At 42.7% G+C, this 19,447-nt stretch overlaps 2 protein-coding genes across 2 annotated transcripts; one reads left to right on the plus strand and one right to left on the minus strand.

The window, feature by feature from the left end:
• Positions 1 to 198: 198 nt before the first annotated feature.
• On the plus strand, positions 199 to 4,062 carry eif3g (eukaryotic translation initiation factor 3, subunit G). The gene is made up of 10 exons (XM_071920670.2): positions 199 to 304; positions 392 to 438; positions 1,239 to 1,327; positions 1,987 to 2,046; positions 2,159 to 2,263; positions 2,430 to 2,625; positions 2,755 to 2,865; positions 3,015 to 3,151; positions 3,764 to 3,870; positions 3,959 to 4,062. The coding sequence occupies exons 1-10, from the start codon at positions 282 to 284 to the stop codon at positions 3,972 to 3,974; spliced, it is 891 nt and encodes a 296-aa protein (XP_071776771.2). The 5' UTR covers positions 199 to 281; the 3' UTR covers positions 3,975 to 4,062.
• Positions 4,063 to 5,208: 1,146 nt separating this feature from the next.
• Positions 5,209 to 18,781, minus strand: dnmt1 (DNA (cytosine-5-)-methyltransferase 1). The gene is made up of 34 exons (XM_071920714.2): positions 18,619 to 18,781; positions 18,025 to 18,067; positions 17,452 to 17,559; positions 17,113 to 17,356; positions 16,914 to 16,986; positions 16,685 to 16,769; positions 16,530 to 16,570; positions 16,398 to 16,452; positions 16,217 to 16,300; positions 15,545 to 15,654; positions 15,110 to 15,228; positions 14,897 to 14,989; positions 14,645 to 14,796; positions 14,362 to 14,549; positions 12,437 to 12,614; positions 12,123 to 12,220; positions 11,665 to 11,815; positions 11,449 to 11,564; positions 11,170 to 11,371; positions 10,956 to 11,089; positions 10,682 to 10,861; positions 10,346 to 10,570; positions 10,046 to 10,238; positions 9,486 to 9,576; positions 9,246 to 9,386; positions 8,840 to 9,122; positions 8,363 to 8,504; positions 8,062 to 8,228; positions 7,757 to 7,934; positions 7,412 to 7,607; positions 7,140 to 7,303; positions 6,680 to 6,796; positions 5,626 to 5,719; positions 5,209 to 5,512 (listed from the first exon to the last, which is right to left on the minus strand). Exons 1-34 carry the CDS (start codon positions 18,663 to 18,665, stop codon positions 5,463 to 5,465), a joined length of 4,542 nt encoding a protein of 1,513 aa, XP_071776815.1. The 5' UTR covers positions 18,666 to 18,781; the 3' UTR covers positions 5,209 to 5,462.
• Positions 18,782 to 19,447: the final 666 nt, after the last annotated feature.

Raw genomic sequence — 19,447 nt, forward strand, 5'->3', positions numbered from 1 at the left:
TTACCTTCATTCTGAGAATAAAGTCAGAATTCTGACTTTAAACTCAGAATCTGACTTCATTGTCACATTCTTACTTCATTTTATCTCAGAACTCAAATAAATAATAATACAGTTTCACATGTGGCCCGGGCCTTTTTTTGTGTAAACACAAAAAACAGTATACAGACAGGGACTTTTATTTTGAAGTTAAAAGAGACAGCTTTACCCGGAAGTGTGTTTGGTGGCGGCTGCGCTCACGCTACTGCGCTCTTTGCAATCCTGGAGCTAAGCTAGCCGAGAGGATGCCGTCGATTGAATACGACGAGTGAGTCTTCCTATAAACATTTAATGGTTAATGCTCATACTGTAGGTCTTTTAACCACCTAACATGACTTATCAATCTTTCCTGCAGCTCCAAGCCCAGCTGGGCCGACCAAGTCGAGGAGGAAGGAGATGAAGGTAAAGAGCTAGCTAGCTAATGTTAGCACATCTCTTTTAGTTTGGTGCCCGGTTGAGGAGGCCAGCTAGGCGGCTTCCATTTCCACGTGGTTGTACGGTTTTTTACTCGAGCTAAATATATATTTTCTGTGATCATTTAGCTCTCCAACTTAAATCACGATATGAATCATTAAGTGTAATTGATTGGCATATAGTATATTGTTCCTAACTGCCTCAGACATATGCTGTGGTCTGTCGACAGTGACGTAGGCAGTGTCATTCACTAGCAACGTCGTTAGCTAACTTGGCAAGCCTGCATCACGTTAGCTAGCTGTATTGATTTTGGTCAGACATAACGGTAATATAACGCTAACCTTTTCGGGAATTATTGTGGCTTTTACGCGGGAGGCAAAATGTCACTTTCTTCAATAATGTAAACACTTTGAATCGGGTGTAACATATTTCTTTAAACGGGAGTCCCGCTCAGTTAAACCACTCGGTTTCAACCATTTGAACCTGATAATGTCATCAAGATGTAAAAATTTGGAGCTGTTCGATTGATGAGCGGGAAGTTAATGATGACACCACACAATATTTTACTTTTTATAGCCACATTAACTCCTTTGTATGATAGTCATTGGTACTAAACCACAAAATCTGCCCTTACTGGAAAGTGCTGTCAGTCACTTTTACCATCTTTGTCATTCATTTTCTATGAGGCCATTAGACATTTTACTTCAGACCAAAACAAATTAAAGACTTAAGTTAGTAGGCCGGAAAACGTCTCAATTGACTGACTAAACTGAATATTCTTTTGGCAGGTACACTACCATCTCCCAAAGAAACTATCAAAGGGAATATAAAAACCATAACAGAATATAAAATAGATGAAGATGGAAAGAAGTTCAAGGTAATTTGATTTTTTTTTTTTTAATGGTAAATGTTAAGGCCGTTTAGACTGCTGTGGTGCTTTACCATGTTTGTACAGGGCTCCATTGACTCTTCAGCTGCTGTGGTGGCTTTTGTACCAGTAAAGAAACAAAAAGCTCCCGTACACTGTGCTGAACTTTGCTGTTAACGCATCATTATTAGGAACAACGTATCTGTACTGAGACCTTCATCTGGTTGTCTTTCAAAGATGCTCTAATAGCAAAGTTCAGTATATGGTGTGCAGGGGCCTTTTCTTTCTTTGTCTACCTACGGACGTACCCGTCACCTTGTACTCAGGTGTGCAAAAGCTCTACTGTTGGCTTTTATACCAGTAACATGAACAGATATACAGTAATTCATTTAATCTATACATTATAAGTTTGCTGCCACCCTTGCAGTGAGTTGACTGGTTCATTTTACTGGTAAAACAGCCTGAGGAGGCAGCACCAGCACTCAATGGAGGCTTGCACAGACTGTTGTGCTAATGAAATGTATAAATGTGAAACAGTACCACAATAGTGTGTATGGGATGTTAAATCTTAGGCTGTTTTGACTGTAGTAGTTAAGAACATTTTTGTATATGTGAAATTAAATTTTATTATGTATTTGATTGCATACACTGCCTTTTCTGTTCTGTAGATTGTGCGGACCTTCAAGATTGAGACAAGAAAAGCCTCAAAAGCTGTTGCCAGGAGAAAGGTCTGCTTTAAGTTGAAATTAGTCGCAGCTACATTCAGTTTGAAATGGAAAAGTGCAAGATTTTAGGGACCGCCATATTTCATGTAATACACTGCTTTTCATCACATTTCAGAACTGGAAGAAGTTTGGCAACTCGGAGTATGACGCACCAGGTCCTAATGTTGCCACCACCACAGTCAGCGATGATGTCTTCATGACCTTCATCTCCAGCAAAGAGGTGAGGATCCAGTGAGAGGTTCTGGTCCTGTGCTGCTGCTCTCTCATGTATAACAGCAGTGTCACAGCCTAGAATACCTGCAAATATGCTTTTACTGTGGTGATGGTCCGTCTTTAATTCAGTTCAACCTGTTAATTTGTCAGTACTTCCTCTTACCCTCTTCCAGGACCTGAACGCCCAAGACCAGGATGAAGATCCCATGAACAAACTGAAAGGACAGAAGATTGTGTCTTGTCGTATTTGCAAAGGGGATCATTGGACCACCCGCTGCCCTTACAAGGACACTCTGGGCCCCATGCAGAAGGAGCTGGCTGAACAGCTCGGCCTCTCCACCGGAGACAAGGACAAGCCTGCAGGCTCTGGTACCGTCAGCACACCGTGCGCAGCATGGAGTTACTGTTTTTCATGAACCGCTGTCACACTTGATGGTGGTTTTTGTTTTGAAAGATGACATGACAGATGGATTCTGCTTGTGTCTTTTCCTTCACCAGCGGAGCCTGAGCCTGCACAGCCAGCCCAGAGCAAGACTGGGAAGTATGTGCCCCCCAGCCTGAGGGATGGAGGCACGCGGAGAGGAGAGTCCATGCAGCCCAACCGCAGAGGTGGGTGTCTGTCAGAGTACTTGCTGCCTGTGTGCACTCATTCTGTGTACTTTTGTCGTTGTATTCATTGTCTTCTACAGCAGCATGGGTATTGCTCAGAGATATCGATAATGTAAATAACAGTGTACGTATGCCCCCCCCCCCAACAGCTGATGACAACGCCACCATCCGTGTGACCAATCTGTCTGAGGACACCCGAGAGACAGACTTGCAGGAGCTCTTCAGGCCTTTTGGCTCCATCTCTAGGATCTACCTGGCCAAGGACAAGAACACCGGACAGTCTAAGGTCAGTGCTCCTCTCAAGAATGCTCATGTGTTATTGTAAAGTGCAGGATGTGAGTGTTTGCGAGTGATACTGCGCCTGTCTTACAAAAATAGCTTGTGGTTTCTGCTGGTGCGTAGCTTCAGATGAATCACACATTAGACAACAGAGGAGCTTACACACTGATTGGTAGAGCTTTGAAAAGGGCAAAAGAAATCAGAGAGCTAAATGGTGAGAAATAATTACAGCAGACGTTTTGGGCCAACATCAGTGCAGAGATCAATTCATATATTGTACAAAGGCATTTCTTAAACAGACAAGGCATTGGATTGGCTGAGTTACAGGTGTAGACATCTAGCAAATCAGTGTGCTGGTTCCGCTGCTGTGTTATTGCAATAATTCCCAGCAGTTAGGCATATTACACCATTTTGCTTTTTTGTAGAAAAAGGGCTTCCTTAACTGCATTTTGTGCCAATTTTCTATAAAGTCATGTGCTTTGTTTCATGACTAGCTGCCAGTATTAACAAACAATTCCTTGGTACAACTCAGACACTGAACACAAATTCCCACAGCACAGCCAATTTGTCCCATATGCAAAGTGATCAGAGTAACAACTACCAACTTTGCTTCCTCCAGGGCTTTGCTTTCATCAGTTTCCACCGCCGGGAGGATGCAGCCAGAGCCATCGCAGGAGTGTCAGGATTTGGATATGATCATCTTATTCTCAATGTTGAATGGGCCAAGTAAGTAGCGTTGTGGAATATAGGAAGCATTAATGCATGGTAATTATCCTTTCTGTAACTTACTTATTTAAATCCATTTTCTTTGCAGACCATCAAACAACTGAGGGGAGTTGACCAGAATATTCCAGGAGGATGCCAGATTTTATTGTAGTAAAATATGGCTGTTACCTAAATAAAGTGATGAGAACCAGATTCCATTGTCATTGTTGCTTGTCACATATTGTGTAGACCAGTGATTCTCAACCTTTTTCATATCAAGGACCCCTAGTTTAGTCCACATTAGGGCCACAGACCCCCATTTATGAGATTTTCTCTGACCCAAATCTGAGAATATTTTTATTGTTAGATATAATTTTGTCTAGAATTCCATGACTATCTGTATTGCAGATAGAGGTAACAGTGAAACTATGATCAAAAGTCATTTTTCTACGTTCTCTAATTGTGTTAACTTCTTGTAAATGAAATAATGGTAAAGTTTAACAATTAAATTTGCTGGGAACACCCTCAAGGACCCCACGTTGAGACCCACTGGCGTAGACTAAACCTGAAAGAAACTCTAATATTGCATTTTCATGCAACCTTATTTTGTAGGTAATACTTTATTTAGAACTGCAGTAACATGCAATCTTTATTAGACCTGTTATTACTTTACATTGCCCTCATTACAAAGTACTTTATAATATGAAATAATAGTTTCAGTCATGATGCAAAGGAATGACCTAAGACTGCTGGCTTAAAGTTAATCTTATGAAGGACATTAGTTTAGATTTTCAGATCCAATTCAAAGTTGTATGCAGGTGTTGTAGAGGCAGGGTTGAGACATGCCACATTCATGACATTTGAGTTTAGCTACATTAATTACACTGCCATTATGTCCCAATGTCCAAAAAGGCCTAATTGCAATACAATTACTCACTGCTAGTGCAATTGTGCCAGGAGTGCCACCACTAGAACACGCAACAGCCAGACTTCCTTGTGAAGTGACAGCTGTGGGACAATCTGGCACATCATGCACAACTGCAAGACCTCTTTATAACTAAAAAAAAAAAAAAAAAGGCTGGCAAGGCCCATCTCAATGTGGTCAACCATATTTTGTTTAAATTTGATTGCAAAGGGTTGTTAAGATCCTGTGGAAGATAAGGCCATATGTGAAAAATGTATGAGTTCTAAGTTTAAAGTCTGTCAGAATTCTGACTTTAAACTCAGAACTCATAAATTTTTCTCCACGTGGCCCTAATCCTCCTCCATACCAGCCTCAAGAGCATCACTTCCTGACCTACCACTTTGTCCAGTCATGTAATTGAATGACAGAATTAAAGGTTAGACTGACAATCCATTTGATAAGAGCTTTATTTGAAATATTACAACATATAAAAACTACATACAATTTATCCCACATTGTGTGAACATTTCCAGATACACGGGTAAAACCACATTTAAAAACTCAAAAACACAGAATGGTACTGCACAGAATGTCCAGAGTGGCCACTTAAGTGACGCGGCTCAAAGCCAGCTCATTAAAAATCATGATTGCCTGAGGCCTCGGCATCAGGATTTGAGGAATTGATTCTTGCTAGGAGGGGAACAAGGGACTAGTCTGAGACCTCCATCTTCTCTTGCTTCACGTTCACGTTCTCGTTCTCTGCAGAAAGAAATGTTGATATACACGTTAGTATGGTGATTTGTTCGCTTACCCAAGTGTCTGAATCACACCTACAAATTATTCTTGATAAACATGCAAAAACATGGAGTCACCTGCTGCATGCTCTTCCTTAATTCTCTCCAAGACACACCTCTTGATCTCCAGCCCTATGGCTCTGGAGAGTGGTGGGGGCACAGCGTTCCCAACCTGGGAGAGGGCAACAGGAAAAATCAATTACATGTGCAGTGACTGTCGAGGCAGCAGGAGTACACAGCAACTGTAAAGTAATGTTACTTCTAAATTTAACAGCTCACTCGAAATTGCTAGTAGTATACAGTAAAAAAAAAAAACAAACACATTCTTAAACAACTGGTTCAGTTTTGCCGGCTAAGCAGTGTTTGGACTTTCGGGCCAATCTGTGCTTTAAAAAAAAAAAAAAAAAGGAAAACGACCCAACTGGGAAGCTGGGCCACAATAAACCGTTTAACCACACAATCAAATGACAAGTGTAGACAGTTTAAGGAGCCGCGGAGCTGGCAAGTTGTCGTGAAAATCTTGGGAAAGAAACTAGATATTCTGTCTTGTTTTCAACTCAATGTGAGTGATAAATTCACTTCACATTGTTTTATAGTGTAGACAGACATGTCATTTTATTATCATCCATCTTTGTAACTGAAATTATAGGATAAAGTTAGCTTGTTAGCTCAGCTCGCATGGCATATCTATTGTTTGACTAAAGTTGGCTAAATATGTTGCAGTGGTGTATCATTATCTTTGGGTTAATCTGGTCATTTAAAAAGTCTCCTGTAGACAGCCATTAATCCTGTAATGTAGAGCTGGATTTAGGCTAGGGCTAGAGTAACTTTGAATAATAGTTTTGTTTTATAATGCTGCTAAGAAATAATCAACAAATCTCTAAAAATGTGTTGATTTATTGATGTTTAAAAGTGCAATTAAGTAATTTCAGTTGCACACCGCCACAAAACCAAAGGTTGGTCAATGTATAGAAATTGATCTAAATCAAAACACTCAGAGTTATCAGTGCAGAGCAGAGACTGGCATGTTGCCCCCGTTTATCATTGGATTCCACTGAACACACTGCTGCCACGGAAGGGTTTTTGGGTAACCGTTTAATTCAATGATAATGAAATAAATTCAGGCCTGTACCTGTCTGTGTTTGTCCAGTATGTTTCCGAAGAAGCGGTAGGTGTCAGGGAATCCCTGAGAGCGTGCACACTCCCGCACACTGACCACTCTGTGCTGCTCAGCATGCAGAACACGGCCCTGGAATTAAAACAAAGGTTTAGTTCAATGGCTCCACAAGCCCGTCTTGATAATCAGATTCTCCATATGACAAAGTAATCAAAATGTCACAGTATTTCTAAACCAATCTGATACATTTAAATGCATGTAGTGCAAATTGCTTGGTGGATTGTCATTTCACTTTCCAAATCAAAAGTAGTTTCGGATTAGCAGCTCATTTCCCCCTGCAATAAAATTTTGCAAGGGTTATAATATAGTTATTTTTTGAAGTGATTGTAGGCTGTATTATGAAACGATTGACTGTAGGATGCATTATGGTGTGATGAGGTTGGTTTTTTTTTTGGCTGGCAATAAGGTGACATACCTGCTTGCCCATGGGCTCAGGGTTGGTAACAGTGGTGCTGAAGAAGCCGTCCCACTCCAGCCGGCCGTAGAGTCCGGCCCAGTGATTGTGGCGGTTCCCGGTGTGAGGTAGACACCAGGGGATCAGGGTGTTAAACTGCCTGTCAGCAGGGTCACATGGCTTGCCTAAGACAATGTGTAAGCATCGCAACCATTAGAAATGCATCTCACCAGCCTGGGCTAATACAGTCGCTGTAATTTCCATTATTTAAACAGTAAACTAAACTTGCTTACCTCCTGCACAAGTGCAAACACCTCTCAGTGCACCAGTGCTGCTGCGTCCATTCTTTTTATCAGAATGTGTGTAACGGAGCTTCTTGGTCATGGTGCCATCTTTCAGCCGAACCTCGATGTTGGGCAGATCCCTCCAGTCGGAGCCTGGGGCCAAGGGGATGTGACGCATCCGACCTTCAACCAGAGCACTCATGTCCTGAGAACAGAGGGATTCAGAGATCATTTTTAAAGTACCATTTCACCCCCCCATTAGAGCAGAACAGACCAATTGATCAAATTACAGCCCCAAATACATTTGCATCATGTTAATGTCACTACTACCAAGACAAGAGGTTATAAGCTCACCTTGCAGATATGGTCTCGGAGGATGGGCTGATACTGTGTTCCTCTGATCTGCCTCTGGAACCAAGACTGGGGCTCCCCATTGTAGGAGATCTCCAAGGCAGCTGCTCCGTTGCGGATCTCTGGCAGATCAGACATCGTGTCTCTGACAGTGATAGTTCTGTAGATTCCTCCATTGCCTCTGTGGAAGGACAGAAAATTTAACCAAGTGTCTACACTACGTTACAATCGATTTCAGGAGCTAGACAGTTGTGTTGCAGAAGTTTAGTGATTTCCAAACAGATGGGTGAGAAGACGAAGTTAGTTACCGTGTGACATTACTGACGTATTTCTTGTCGTCCACCACCACATTCAGAGAGCATGCTCTGGGAGCAAACACATGCAGAGGCTCAGGATAACGGGGCAGCTTCTCTCCAGGAGCAGCAGCTAGGATGATGGCCCTGCGACGGGTCTGAGCAACACCGTACTGACCAGCCTGAAAGGAGGGCACAGTTGGGCATGTGAGTGGCCAAGTAAAGCCAACTTCAGTCATCCTAGAAATGCTGCCGAGTGATGAACAGTCAGTATGAGGCAATCAGAAGGAATATAAGGTGATCAATTCAGACCCACCTGAAGGACGCCAAAAGTACACTGGTAGCCCATACGAACAAGACAGCGCAGAGTCAGCTTCAAGACCATGGAGCTTTTGAATGAGACAAAGTTCCTCACGTTCTCAAGCAGGAAGAACTTGGGTCTGTAGTAGTCACAGTAACTGCAAGAGGAGGGGAAAACTTATTCTTATTGTCCACTGCATGGTCTAACCTAAGCAAAACTGCAACAACCATGTTCATTTTTAGATGTGAAGCAACTCATTGACCTGTAAAGTAACTCACATCCTCATGGTTAGCCTGTCTGACCCCTAGTGGCTGTTGGGAGGCATGACAATGTCTACAGACAACACACTGAGCAGGGTCCTTCACTCGCCTCCTCTCTTCAATACTGTTGAATTGTGTAGGGTGTTTCACATCTATGACACCGTTTGTACACCTTGTTTGTACAACAGTTTTGTAAAATGGGCCAAGATGAGAATCTGTTACAGCCACGCACCTCAGATAGGACACCACAAGTGAGTTCTTGAACTTTGAGTAAGTGCGGGAGTTGAAGCGATTCATCCCACTGAAGCCTTGGCAGGGAGGGCCTCCACACAGCATCTCCACATCGCCCTTCTGAGGCAGCTTCTGGCCAAGAGAGTTCGTCTTCTCTCCAGACATGACCAACTTCAGCAAGATGTTGCAGTCCTCAGTGAACACTGTGGTGCCGGGGTTGTTGAGTCTAAAGGCCTGCGCTGCAGGGTCCCACATCTCTATGGCCCACAGAGTCTCAGAGATACCTGAGGACAAACACAGCACTCACTTTTTAAACATTGAGGCTGCGGCTTTCCATATCTCTCTGTACTGTATGTCAACATTTGTTGATTTGAGAACAAGTGTGTCAAAGAAAAGGAGGCATTTACCAGCCTGGTGGAAGCCTTCAGAAAGTCCACCACAGCCAGAAAACACATCCAGCGTGCGATACTTGGGCACTTTAGGTGTCTGCGATTCATTCTGTGAGTCCTGTGTTTCCTGTGCAGCCGAGGCCTTCCCTTTGCCTTTACCTGGGACAAAGGAATTGGATTAGGATTTCAGTGAACTTAAAACCCATTTTGGTTTAAAACATAAATAAATCTTGCATGAATTTTAGTAGAAGTTTTTACCTTTTCCCTTGCCCTTTCCTTTGCCTTTGTGAACAGCGGAGCGGGCGTGATTTGGTGGGTCCTCAAAGCTCTTGGACTTGGCATTGTAGGCCTGTGGGTGATGAATGATTGTGTATATGAATCCACCACATTGCCCAATAACCTCTTAGATTAATGCTTTTATTTGGGAAAATGAGATCTAGATCTTCAGAGACTAAAAGCAAAAATGATCAGTTATACTTATGGTGCTGCTGCACAGATGGTACAATTTGATTGCAGTGAGCCATTTACTCAAGTTTAATTTTGCCTTTTGTGTCCCGTGAATACACACATGGCCAATTGTGTTTCGTGGCCTTTCCTCCCTATGCAGCTTTAGCAAATGTGTGCAGGCGTTTACAAACTAGTAACAGGCTGGCGTTAGAATAGGTGTTCAAGGAACCGACCATTCTATTTATCAAGCTGATAAATTGAAGTATGTAATTACCTAATCTTAAAAGCAGAAAAACCCAATGTTTATACATTCAAGTATATCAAGAGAGTTCTGTAGATATGAAGTATCAGTTACTGTAGAGCAGCTTTACCTCAAGGAAGTAGAAGCGGTCTGGTCCACCACTGGAAAAGTCCTGGACAGACTCATTCAGGTCCTCTCCGTACTCTACTTGACAGCGACCGAGCACATCCGACATGCTGACATTCACTTCCTCATCACTCCAGTATAGCTGATTGATGTCTGTGTGATAACTGGCTTTGACGCCTTTGTGTGTATTCTCAGGCCTGGGGGTGAGAGAAAATAACCAATGAGTTTAAGAGTCTGAGCAGCTGTCATTTTTGTTGAGGCATAAAAATACTCAACAGCCAATTCAACTGAACTGGGTGTTTACCTGTACAACTTATAGACTCGCAGTTTGACCTCTGACATGTCAGGTTTCCCATTGCTACGCCTGTGACAGAAGATCTCCTTGATGCGGCCAATGCGGAAGGGCTCTGGAGCGTCCAGGTTTGATCCCTTGATGTAGTCCGAGGACTTCCTGTAGTACTCTGGATACAACTCCTCATCCACATCCTCTTTCCTATGGGAACGCTTCACCGGACTAGCTGCCTTCACACTGAGAGCAAGGCACAGAAACAATCTCAATTACATGCCTCTATTTTACAAATGTGAATTACAAAATCAACCTTCAAGAAGAACAGGCCATTGTCTTGGCGTTTCTACTCACCTGAAATTAAATGCCTCAGGAGGCAGGTAGACACTGTCTCCCACCTTGAACTGATCACCCTTAAAGCAGGCAAGAGCGTACAGGGCCTTTGAGTCATGGGCCTCATTGTCCAGGGGTTCAAATGCACGAGGAGTCTCCTGTTCCTCTCTCTCTTTAGTCCTGGCACAGCTGCCACAGAACCTGAAAGCAAAATGACAGCCAGTTTAAAATGTTGAACAGAAAAGCTCACACGTTAATGATCTTGAAGACAAATGCATGAGTCAGTGGTGCTCACTTGTACTTGCAGTCCTCTGACGGTGTGAAGATGGGAGGCGTCTCAAAGCGAGCACACTCTGCTTCATACCAGAACTGATAGAAGAAACTCTTCCCGTCATCCTCAATCACCTTGATGTCATCATCCATTCCACCCTGAAATACAAAATAAATAACATTGGAATCATAAACGCAAATGTTAATTGACCAGTGCTCAGCCATGTCAGTTTTCTTACCTCCATGAACCAGTTGTTGGATGGAGCCCTGTACATGACGTTTACTTTGCCCTCCACATAGTTGAGCTGCATATCTTCACACTCATCCACAAGGACGAGCTCCAGCGGATCGGAGGACTCTCCCAGTACTGTGTGAGCGCCACGGACGAACCAGTGGGCATGGAACATCTTTCCATTGTTATCCTCCCACAGGGATGTGATTCTAGGAAAGAAATGCATCACTTGACCCATATGAAACACTACAACTGTGACAAAATATTACTTAAAATGTTAACATACCTTGCCAGGTAGAGAGGAATGGATGGGTCCTCTGAAGAGACAGAGACACAGTCTCCCACCTCTAGCTCTTCATCATTCACACGGACCTTCTTGTAGTACTGCTTCTTCCCCTCAGTCTGGGGTTGGGGGGGGGGGGGATATACACGTTTGATTAAAAAGGCACAGCAGGAAAACTTGAATCATTTAAACAAATTACTAAGGAGGAAAAACCAATACCTTAACAGGCTCTCCAATCCATGTCAGCTTGCACTGGGTCTGCTTCTTTCTCTTGGCTTGAGAAACCTTCTTTGATGCCTTCTCGATGGGCACATCTTCCTCTTCAATGTTCTCATCATCCTCAGCCTCCTTTACCGCAAGGTTGGGGCATCTAAACAGAGGGTTTTTTTTTTATAATAAAACAAATGGAGCTAAATGCATCATGCCGCTCCTACAGCACAGCTGTCTAAAGCCAAGAGCTTGTAAGATGTTTATCAAATGATTTGCACTCCTTTCTATCTTCAAGCAGTTGTGTGCTTCAGGGCTTCAAGTTTCAGGGGTTACTTACACACCACACCATCAAGCCACCCAAACAGTTTTTTTAAATGCATGTTCACAAGACTTGTGATTAAGGCTTATTGGCCACTCAGCTGCATATTAACTACTGTAGAGGCAAAACTGCTGAAAGATCTGCTCACCTCCTCTGCCGACAAGCCTGCTTGCTCTTGCCGGTTCCTCCAAATTTGATCATGTCCTTGCAAGCTGAACACTTGCCACAATCAGGAGATTGGCAAACCTAAAGACAGACAAGAACATGGGTTATTGCAAAGGACATGCAAGCTTTCCTTCTGGACTTGCAGTTAAAGTAGCAGTTTACAGATTTCCACTGTTAAAATTTCTTACATTGCAAACTGAAGATGCGTTAGACACCAAAAACACTCCAGTAGCCAATGTTAAATTGCATGCACCTTTTGCGCCTTCCTTTCAGTTTGAGAATCATCATTACTCTCACCTCACAGACACCACAGCGCTGCCGTTTGGCCCCACCACTCTCATTCTGATCTATCTGATCAGAGAAGAAGGTGTCAAAGATCTGGTAGACCAGCTTGGTAGTGGTGGCTTTAGTGGGCCCCTTACTGTCCTTCTCTATCTTGGTTGGGTGGCGAATGGCCTGTCTTCTGGCGGCTCTCCTGTCAAGGGAATAAAGTGGGTGTTTAGAGGAGAGGTCCATTTAGCGTGACACAATACCTGATGATATGTGGTGTGATGGCATTATGGAGCCCCTGGCCCTAAACAGACCACAGCATCAGGTGACTGAGCCATGCAACATGAGTAACAAGCAAACAAAACCAGACAGACACAGTAAAGATGTACAATGCAGAGTTCGCGTTAGACGCAATTGGCCAATAAAATGAATATCAGAAGAGTTCCTTCCTCCCAGACAGTCTAGGAGAGAAAACAGTAACCCACACAAGACTAAAGGCGTAGAGATTCTGCTTTGATCTCATCTGGGCAAACCTACAGGATAAGTTCCTCCCTCCTGTAAACTATGAACGAACTCCTTCACTTGAGACGATTCTCTCACTTGAGGGAAGACAATTTTACCGAGATGAAATGTTGCATTACTCCAACCTCAGTGTACTAAATTGCGTTGGAAGTTTGCGTTGCTGGAGGCCACTCTGAAGAGAGTCTAGACGTAGAGAACAGTTCAAGGCTAAAACAGATTTTCCATCTGGAAAAAAAGGCCTACATATGGTGATCACCAAGTTTGAAAATTGCTTTATACTACCAATTGCTTGGGGTCATTGTAGTCAATAGGACATTTTCGCTATAATTTTAAAATTGTACACGTCACAAATACTGGAGGAGATCATTTTGCATGACTGCATTAGCTTGTAGGACAAATGGGGAAAGCAATTTTACAGATTTGTCAGCAACTATTTAATTACTTGCTCAATCAAATAAATGTTCATTTCTTTGGTTAGCCCTGGTTTTTATAGACTTATCTAGAAGATAAATGCATAAAAATTGCTTTCCTGTGTAGTGCCCCTTCAGATACCTGATGAACAAAATTCAGCCTTCTCCCATTGGAAACCGTTTTTGTGAATGCATGTTTCCATGTTCTCAATACAGCCTGTTGTAGTGCAAGCATGTCTTTTCTCAGATTATGTCAAAATGATTTAGTTATGAAACACTGATGGACACACAAGTAATATGGCTAGAATTCCAACAATACGCCAGACAAACTGAAATCCAACCACAATGTCCAGCAAAAATAAAATGAATTAAAATTCTAGCGTGAACTCTGGTAGAATGTTCCTATTGTCCATATAGCCTCTTAAAGCTTCACACTAAACACGCCACAAAACAAGCTAAGGATGCATTCAGAACAAGGCCTACCTACCAGTACAGCAGCATGCTGCATTAGGAAATGTCAGAGGAATGTTAGACATTAGGGAGAACAAGGAGCGAGGAGCAGGAATACATGAACATAAGCAAAAAAATCAAATGGACAAATTCAAAACCCTGAAGCATTTGTGTTGCCAAGGAGTTGTTAGATAAGTTGGCTGGCGTTGAGGCGATTGGAGAGCTTCCATGAGGTCAAATATGTAGCACATACACTGCTCATGGTTTTAGCAAAGTATGAGCAACACTGAATTTCCCCTTTAACCTAGCTACGGACAACTTTGAGCATAGAGGTTTCTATTCCAAACACTACAGTGCTAATTTCACCAATATCGTTCCACCTTTTGAGCTGATGTTGTACCAATTAGTGAAGTGAGCTTGTGTAGTGTTTGGATTGAATGGAAGCCCGCATACTCTTTGTCCTCGATGGCTCATGACTTCCAGACCCCATGTCACGGTGAGGAGGAGCCAAGACAGCAGTCATTATTATGGAGGGCCAGTGTAAGCAACCCTAATATCTCTCAGCCATACCTCTTCCCTAGAGTGACTCCAGCAAGCTTGATCAGGTCTCTCATGCAGGGGGTGACAATGATGGGCTGCTCATCCGAGTCTCCGGCCTCATCATAGCTCTCCACCTGCTCCACCACAAACTGGGCATGGCGCAGCAGTGTGTCTTCAGTGAAGCGGTTGAAGTTCAACCCTGCAGGAGGCACTGTTGTCTGCGGGTAAGAGGAACACAAGCTGGTCAGTGTGCTGGCCATGTGGTGCAGAGTCAAGTCAAGGTATTGCTTATAGCCTGATCACAAGTCCCCACCTCGATCTTGTTAAGGAGGTCCTCATAAGTAACGTCAGGATTCTTCTGGAGGAATTCCACCACGATCTTGCTCATGTAGATCTTCTCCTGCATCAGTGCAAAGATGGGTGCGTACTCCTCACTGGGCAGCATCAGGATGTAATCAGCAAAAGCTGTATATTGGAGAGACACCAATTGTTAGCACATAATACATAAACCAACAGGTTAAACTGAATCATAAGGTTCAGCAGAAAACTAAATAAGCTTTGCTACCTGTAGTGAAGCCTATTAAAGCCTTTTCTCCCCCATCAAAGCCAGTGATCCACCAGGCATTGATGGGTCCAAGCTTCTTGGCGGGAACACCACCTGAAAGCAAAAAGAACACACAGGTATACTTGTTAAAGCTTCTGCTTAGTTGTACTGGCTAAAGACAGTCATTTAGTCCCAGTAGCTCTCCATGGTAAAACAATGTGTGCCGTTTCATACCATCCAAGCAAGGGTTGTCATCATAGATGGGCTTGACTACACAACTGAAGTAGAGCTCCACGTTCTTCTCAATGAGTCCAGAGTCAAATGGACAAAGGTGCCCCCGCTTGTCATACACACTGCAAGACAGAACAGTTAATGTTTTAGCTGACAAGACCTCAGGTGCTACAATCCATCGCTTTCCAGTTTGTTGAAGGCAATCACCTTGCTGTTACATTTTACGTCACTCTGAATAACAGCGCCAGCTAAATGCCTAAATTTTAACTGGGATGAGCCAGACTGGATCTTCATCTGCTGGAGCCGAGATCTGTCCAGTCTAGGCTGTAATACCATGATACTGGCCGGCACCTCTGCTCGTCCCCTCAGACTTAGCTAACATAAAATGAAAAATGCTGCAAATTCAGGTTGTGTTAGGCATTACGGAGCACCATTCACCTGAAGTTTGTAATCTTGTGTTGCGGTAGGTCTTCATAGCTCTCAAATCCATCCTCGTTTGAGTCAAACAGGGAGAGGCGCTCATCAGTCAACATTTCTGGCTCATCCAGCTGCAAAGAGCAGAGTTGGTTTCAGGTTTCACATGCTTCTAGTAAATATTATAAAACACAAGTAAACAAAACTCGCTGCTACACTGAATAACAGCAATTTATAGATGCTTTCACTTATCACAGACTGGACATTATCTATTTAATGCATCACTGCTCCAGTGCGACTTATGCTGTTCGCCGAGTCATTAGGGAAAATAAGTCTCAATGGACAATTATATATTTGACAAGACAGCAGGTGGCCCTCAAGCTGGGAATGTGGATGCAGACCAGAAAGTATTCTGCTTGTCAATACAGGATTTGGAAGTCCATCCCACTTAGTCCAATATGCAACTGATTCAAGTTTTATAAAGAACCCTAAAATGCAACTAGTCAAGCTTGCAGTTATATCATGTTCATGAATTATTTAAGTAGTCAACTAATCAAGCAGCAACATTGATCATTTTCTGTTACAGTTGTTCATTTCCATGTAGATCTAACAATTATAATCTCAGCATTCAGTTAGACTTGAGCATAACACTGCTGTCATTGCTTAAATGACTATAAATATGACACGGATCCTCACCGCATTATCAGGATCCCCCTGAAAGAACTTGAGGTCCGAGTCATCCAAGTACTGCCTGCAGTCTGGACACTTCGGAGGTGGAGTCTGGAACAAAAAGGTAGAGTGTCCCAACATGAGTAAGCTACGCTGACAGAAAATGTGTACAGCTGTGGCACTGGACTCAAGTGGCACAATTCATTACCTTTGCAGCAGAAACTGGCTTAGTCTTCTCAGTGTTTGATTCTTCTGGAGAAATTCTGCAAAGAGAAAAGCATTAGTAGTATATCCAATTGTTTGAGCTGCATCACCTATGTTCAGAGGGCAAAAGACTTACTTTTCATCTGAATCCACTTTGAGACGCTTCTCCTCCCGGGACTACAAGAAATTTGAAAATTAAGTCACGAGGCAGTGTTTTGAATCTTCGTTTGCGAATTTTACCAACTCTTAATGTTCAAAATAACTGGTGCGTCACAGTAATAAATATTTCACCTCTTCAATATCGTCCTCCTCTTTCTTCAGTTCTTTTTGTCCATTTGTATCTTCTCCATTCACCTCATCTGACTTGCGCTTTTGACTGCAAGGGAGGACATTAGTTTACTCTTAAACAGAAAACATCCACTCTTCCCGTAGATGAAAAAGTTGAGGGTGGTTATTTTCTTGGCTGCTGGAAAATATGAATAAGAAGGCATAAGGCAACAGATAAAACCAATCTACTCACACTTTAGAGAACATTGACAAGATGGTTGGCTGTTTCCCACTGTTCCTTGTGACCCTGGCACTGGCTGGAGACTCTAGAAAGTAGAAATGGATAAGATTAAGTTTTTCCCCCCTACCATTTAATTTGTGGGTCATCTCTGTCTTTTAATGTGGCTGTTACAGATGATACAAATTAATGACAGCAATTCTGTCAAGCCTACTTTTGGTTTCAGAGTCTGCCTTGCTCCTGCGGCCACCCTTCCCTTTAGGAGCAGTTGGGGACTTCATAGTGTCAGCTTCCTCCTGGACGTCCATGGTTACATCTTCGCCATCCTCATCTTTGTGGGAACCATTTTTAGTGAAGCCATTTGTCTTTCCGTTCTGTTCCATGCCATCAACATGTGAACCATTTTCCACACACAGCTCCTTTCCCAGTAAGGCCTTTACTTTGGAGACGTAGCCCTCCTGAGGAGAGTACACAGCACACATCACATAGGACCAATGGGAGGGTAAGTGACATTATTAATAACATTCACAAAAAGTCAAAGAGAGTCACTGACCATTGAGATCTCTGAACTTTTCATCTTCTCCTCCAGGTTGTTCAGCTGGTCCTGAGTGTCAACATGCAGGAAGTCCTGCACCAACCTGAGCTTCTCCTTCACAAGATCCTGGATTGGAATTGATAGCAGATCTAATCAGAAAGGCTTAACTTGGAAAGAAATGCATTGTGTAAAAAAAAAAAAAAAAAGTCTAAATGGAAAGTAAGATTAACTGTAGGTTAAAAACAATACATCACGTTAAAACCATAATATGCATTGTGGAGCTGAAAAATATATTGTGATATCAGCTACAGAAGCCATAATATGGCCATCAACAGCTGGGAAACAATTTACTAAGTCAATATTACAATTTTGCACCAACATAGCAATACATTGTCCATATTAACTGAATAAAGTTAAAAGTGACTCAGTTTAAAGTTGTTTTTTTATTTTTTAACTTTACTCTAAATTCTTAATGGGTATCAAGCCCAATGGTACTGTGAGCCCCAAAACAGAAAGACATCAGCAATGACAACTAATGAGCAACTGCAGTAACACTTGCAGGCTTTCAAGTGTAATGAGCACAGAACCCACCTCGTCTGAAAACCCATCCTCATCCTTTTCCAACACTTGCAGCCTGTGAAAACATAACATGTCATTTGTGGGCTAAACAAAACTGCGAGACAGCTATGCTACTGTATAGAAACAGTAAAACAACGCTAAGGCAGGCTAACTAGCTAGCCAGCCACCTAGCAAATCATCTGTAAGCGTATTCACTACCAATGTTGTTGCAATCCAACCAGTGTGACAGCGAGCTAGCAGCGACCTGGGTAACAAAACTTCCTGAGTGGCGCCAAATCTCCAGCGTTGCTCCATCCATAGACGGGCTAAGTTGCTAACTGGCTAACGTTAAGTTACATTGACGGAGCTAACTCTACGTCGCATCAGTCCTAATATGACAAGTGGGAGCAAGCTAACGTTAGCTACAGCTGGCTAATACATACGAACGGTTATCTGTTATGCAATACAATAAGGTAAAAGTTGTGCCATCACACGGAACAGCCAATGCAAGTTCAAAGACATGAACCGAGCTCATTATTATTGTTGTGGCGTTTGCATTGAGGCAACAAGCTGCATGCATGCTAACGTTACACCATCACGGTATTATTAGCATCCAGGTTACTATACCTTTTCCTGACATCCTCTGGCAGAGACAAGGAGGTCCTGGTTGGCATTGCAAATAGCTATCTAACGGAGTCAGACAAAAAAGATAAAATGCGTTTAAAAGTCGTAAAACAGCGTTAAAAACCCGCCTTGCTTTGACAACAGTGCGTTTGGACAGTGACTGGCGTGTTGCCTGCAATGGATGCTATATGCAGTTCAGGCGCGCGGGCCGTCTTTTCGCGCGGAAACCGGGTATTTTGGACTGTACCACTACAGTGATCTATAGGTAAAACCCGTAGACTGTGGTGTGTAATATTTCGTCTGCGACTGCATAAACTACTCTGCGAAACACGTTTTGGTATTCAGTAAGGCTTTATATAAACGTTTATTGTAAAATGGCTGTATTCTTGCAAATTATCCTCTTCTCTGAATTCGATACTAAAATGGTGTACCCCTTACTTTTGACAAGTGTACAAGGAAACTGACCAAGCGGAAGCAATCTGATTGTTTGACCAATGAGTAATATTAGGTCTTCACAAGCAATTAGATAAATTGCTGCATTTGAGCCTGTATTCCTCTGTATGTGTGAATGAAAACCTTTTATATTTAACACTATGCTAGTAGGGAATGGGGGTATGGTTTGTTTAGCGTAGGGTATGTTGATGATCCAGGTCCATGTAGCACAATATTGTCAAGTCTGACATGTACATTTTTTGAGTAGCACAGTGAGCCTTGGAATTAGAGACCTTTGTGATATTATCTGACAGTTGAGTAGGTCAGAATCCAGACACTTAATTAAAACAATGAGAAGTTATTTCTTTTGTCGCCTTCTTCAAAAATGTAGTGGTACTGT

This window comes from Centroberyx gerrardi, chromosome 7 (assembly GCF_048128805.1).
Source record: "Centroberyx gerrardi isolate f3 chromosome 7, fCenGer3.hap1.cur.20231027, whole genome shotgun sequence".
Lineage (NCBI taxonomy): Eukaryota > Metazoa > Chordata > Actinopteri > Beryciformes > Berycidae > Centroberyx > Centroberyx gerrardi.

What these genes read in the sequence shown, in the direction of transcription:
- eif3g (XM_071920670.2), top strand. Translation starts at nt 282, where the DNA reads ATGCCGTCGATTGAATACGACGA. An exon ending in CCTTCATCTCCAGCAAAGAG is followed by an intron (nt 2,264 to 2,429) that starts GTGAGGATCCAG and finishes ACCCTCTTCCAG; the next exon opens with GACCTGAACGCCCAAGACCA. An exon ending in GGACAAGCCTGCAGGCTCTG is followed by an intron (nt 2,626 to 2,754) that starts GTACCGTCAGCA and finishes TTCCTTCACCAG; the next exon opens with CGGAGCCTGAGCCTGCACAG.
- dnmt1 (XM_071920714.2), bottom strand. Translation starts at nt 18,665, where the DNA reads ATGCCAACCAGGACCTCCTTGTCTCTGCCAGAGGATGTCAGGAAAAG. An exon ending in TTGTCAATGTTCTCTAAAGT is followed by an intron (nt 16,770 to 16,913) that starts GTGAGTAGATTG and finishes CCTCCCTTGCAG; the next exon opens with TCAAAAGCGCAAGTCAGATG. An exon ending in TTTAATAGGCTTCACTACAG is followed by an intron (nt 14,797 to 14,896) that starts GTAGCAAAGCTT and finishes TCCAATATACAG; the next exon opens with CTTTTGCTGATTACATCCTG.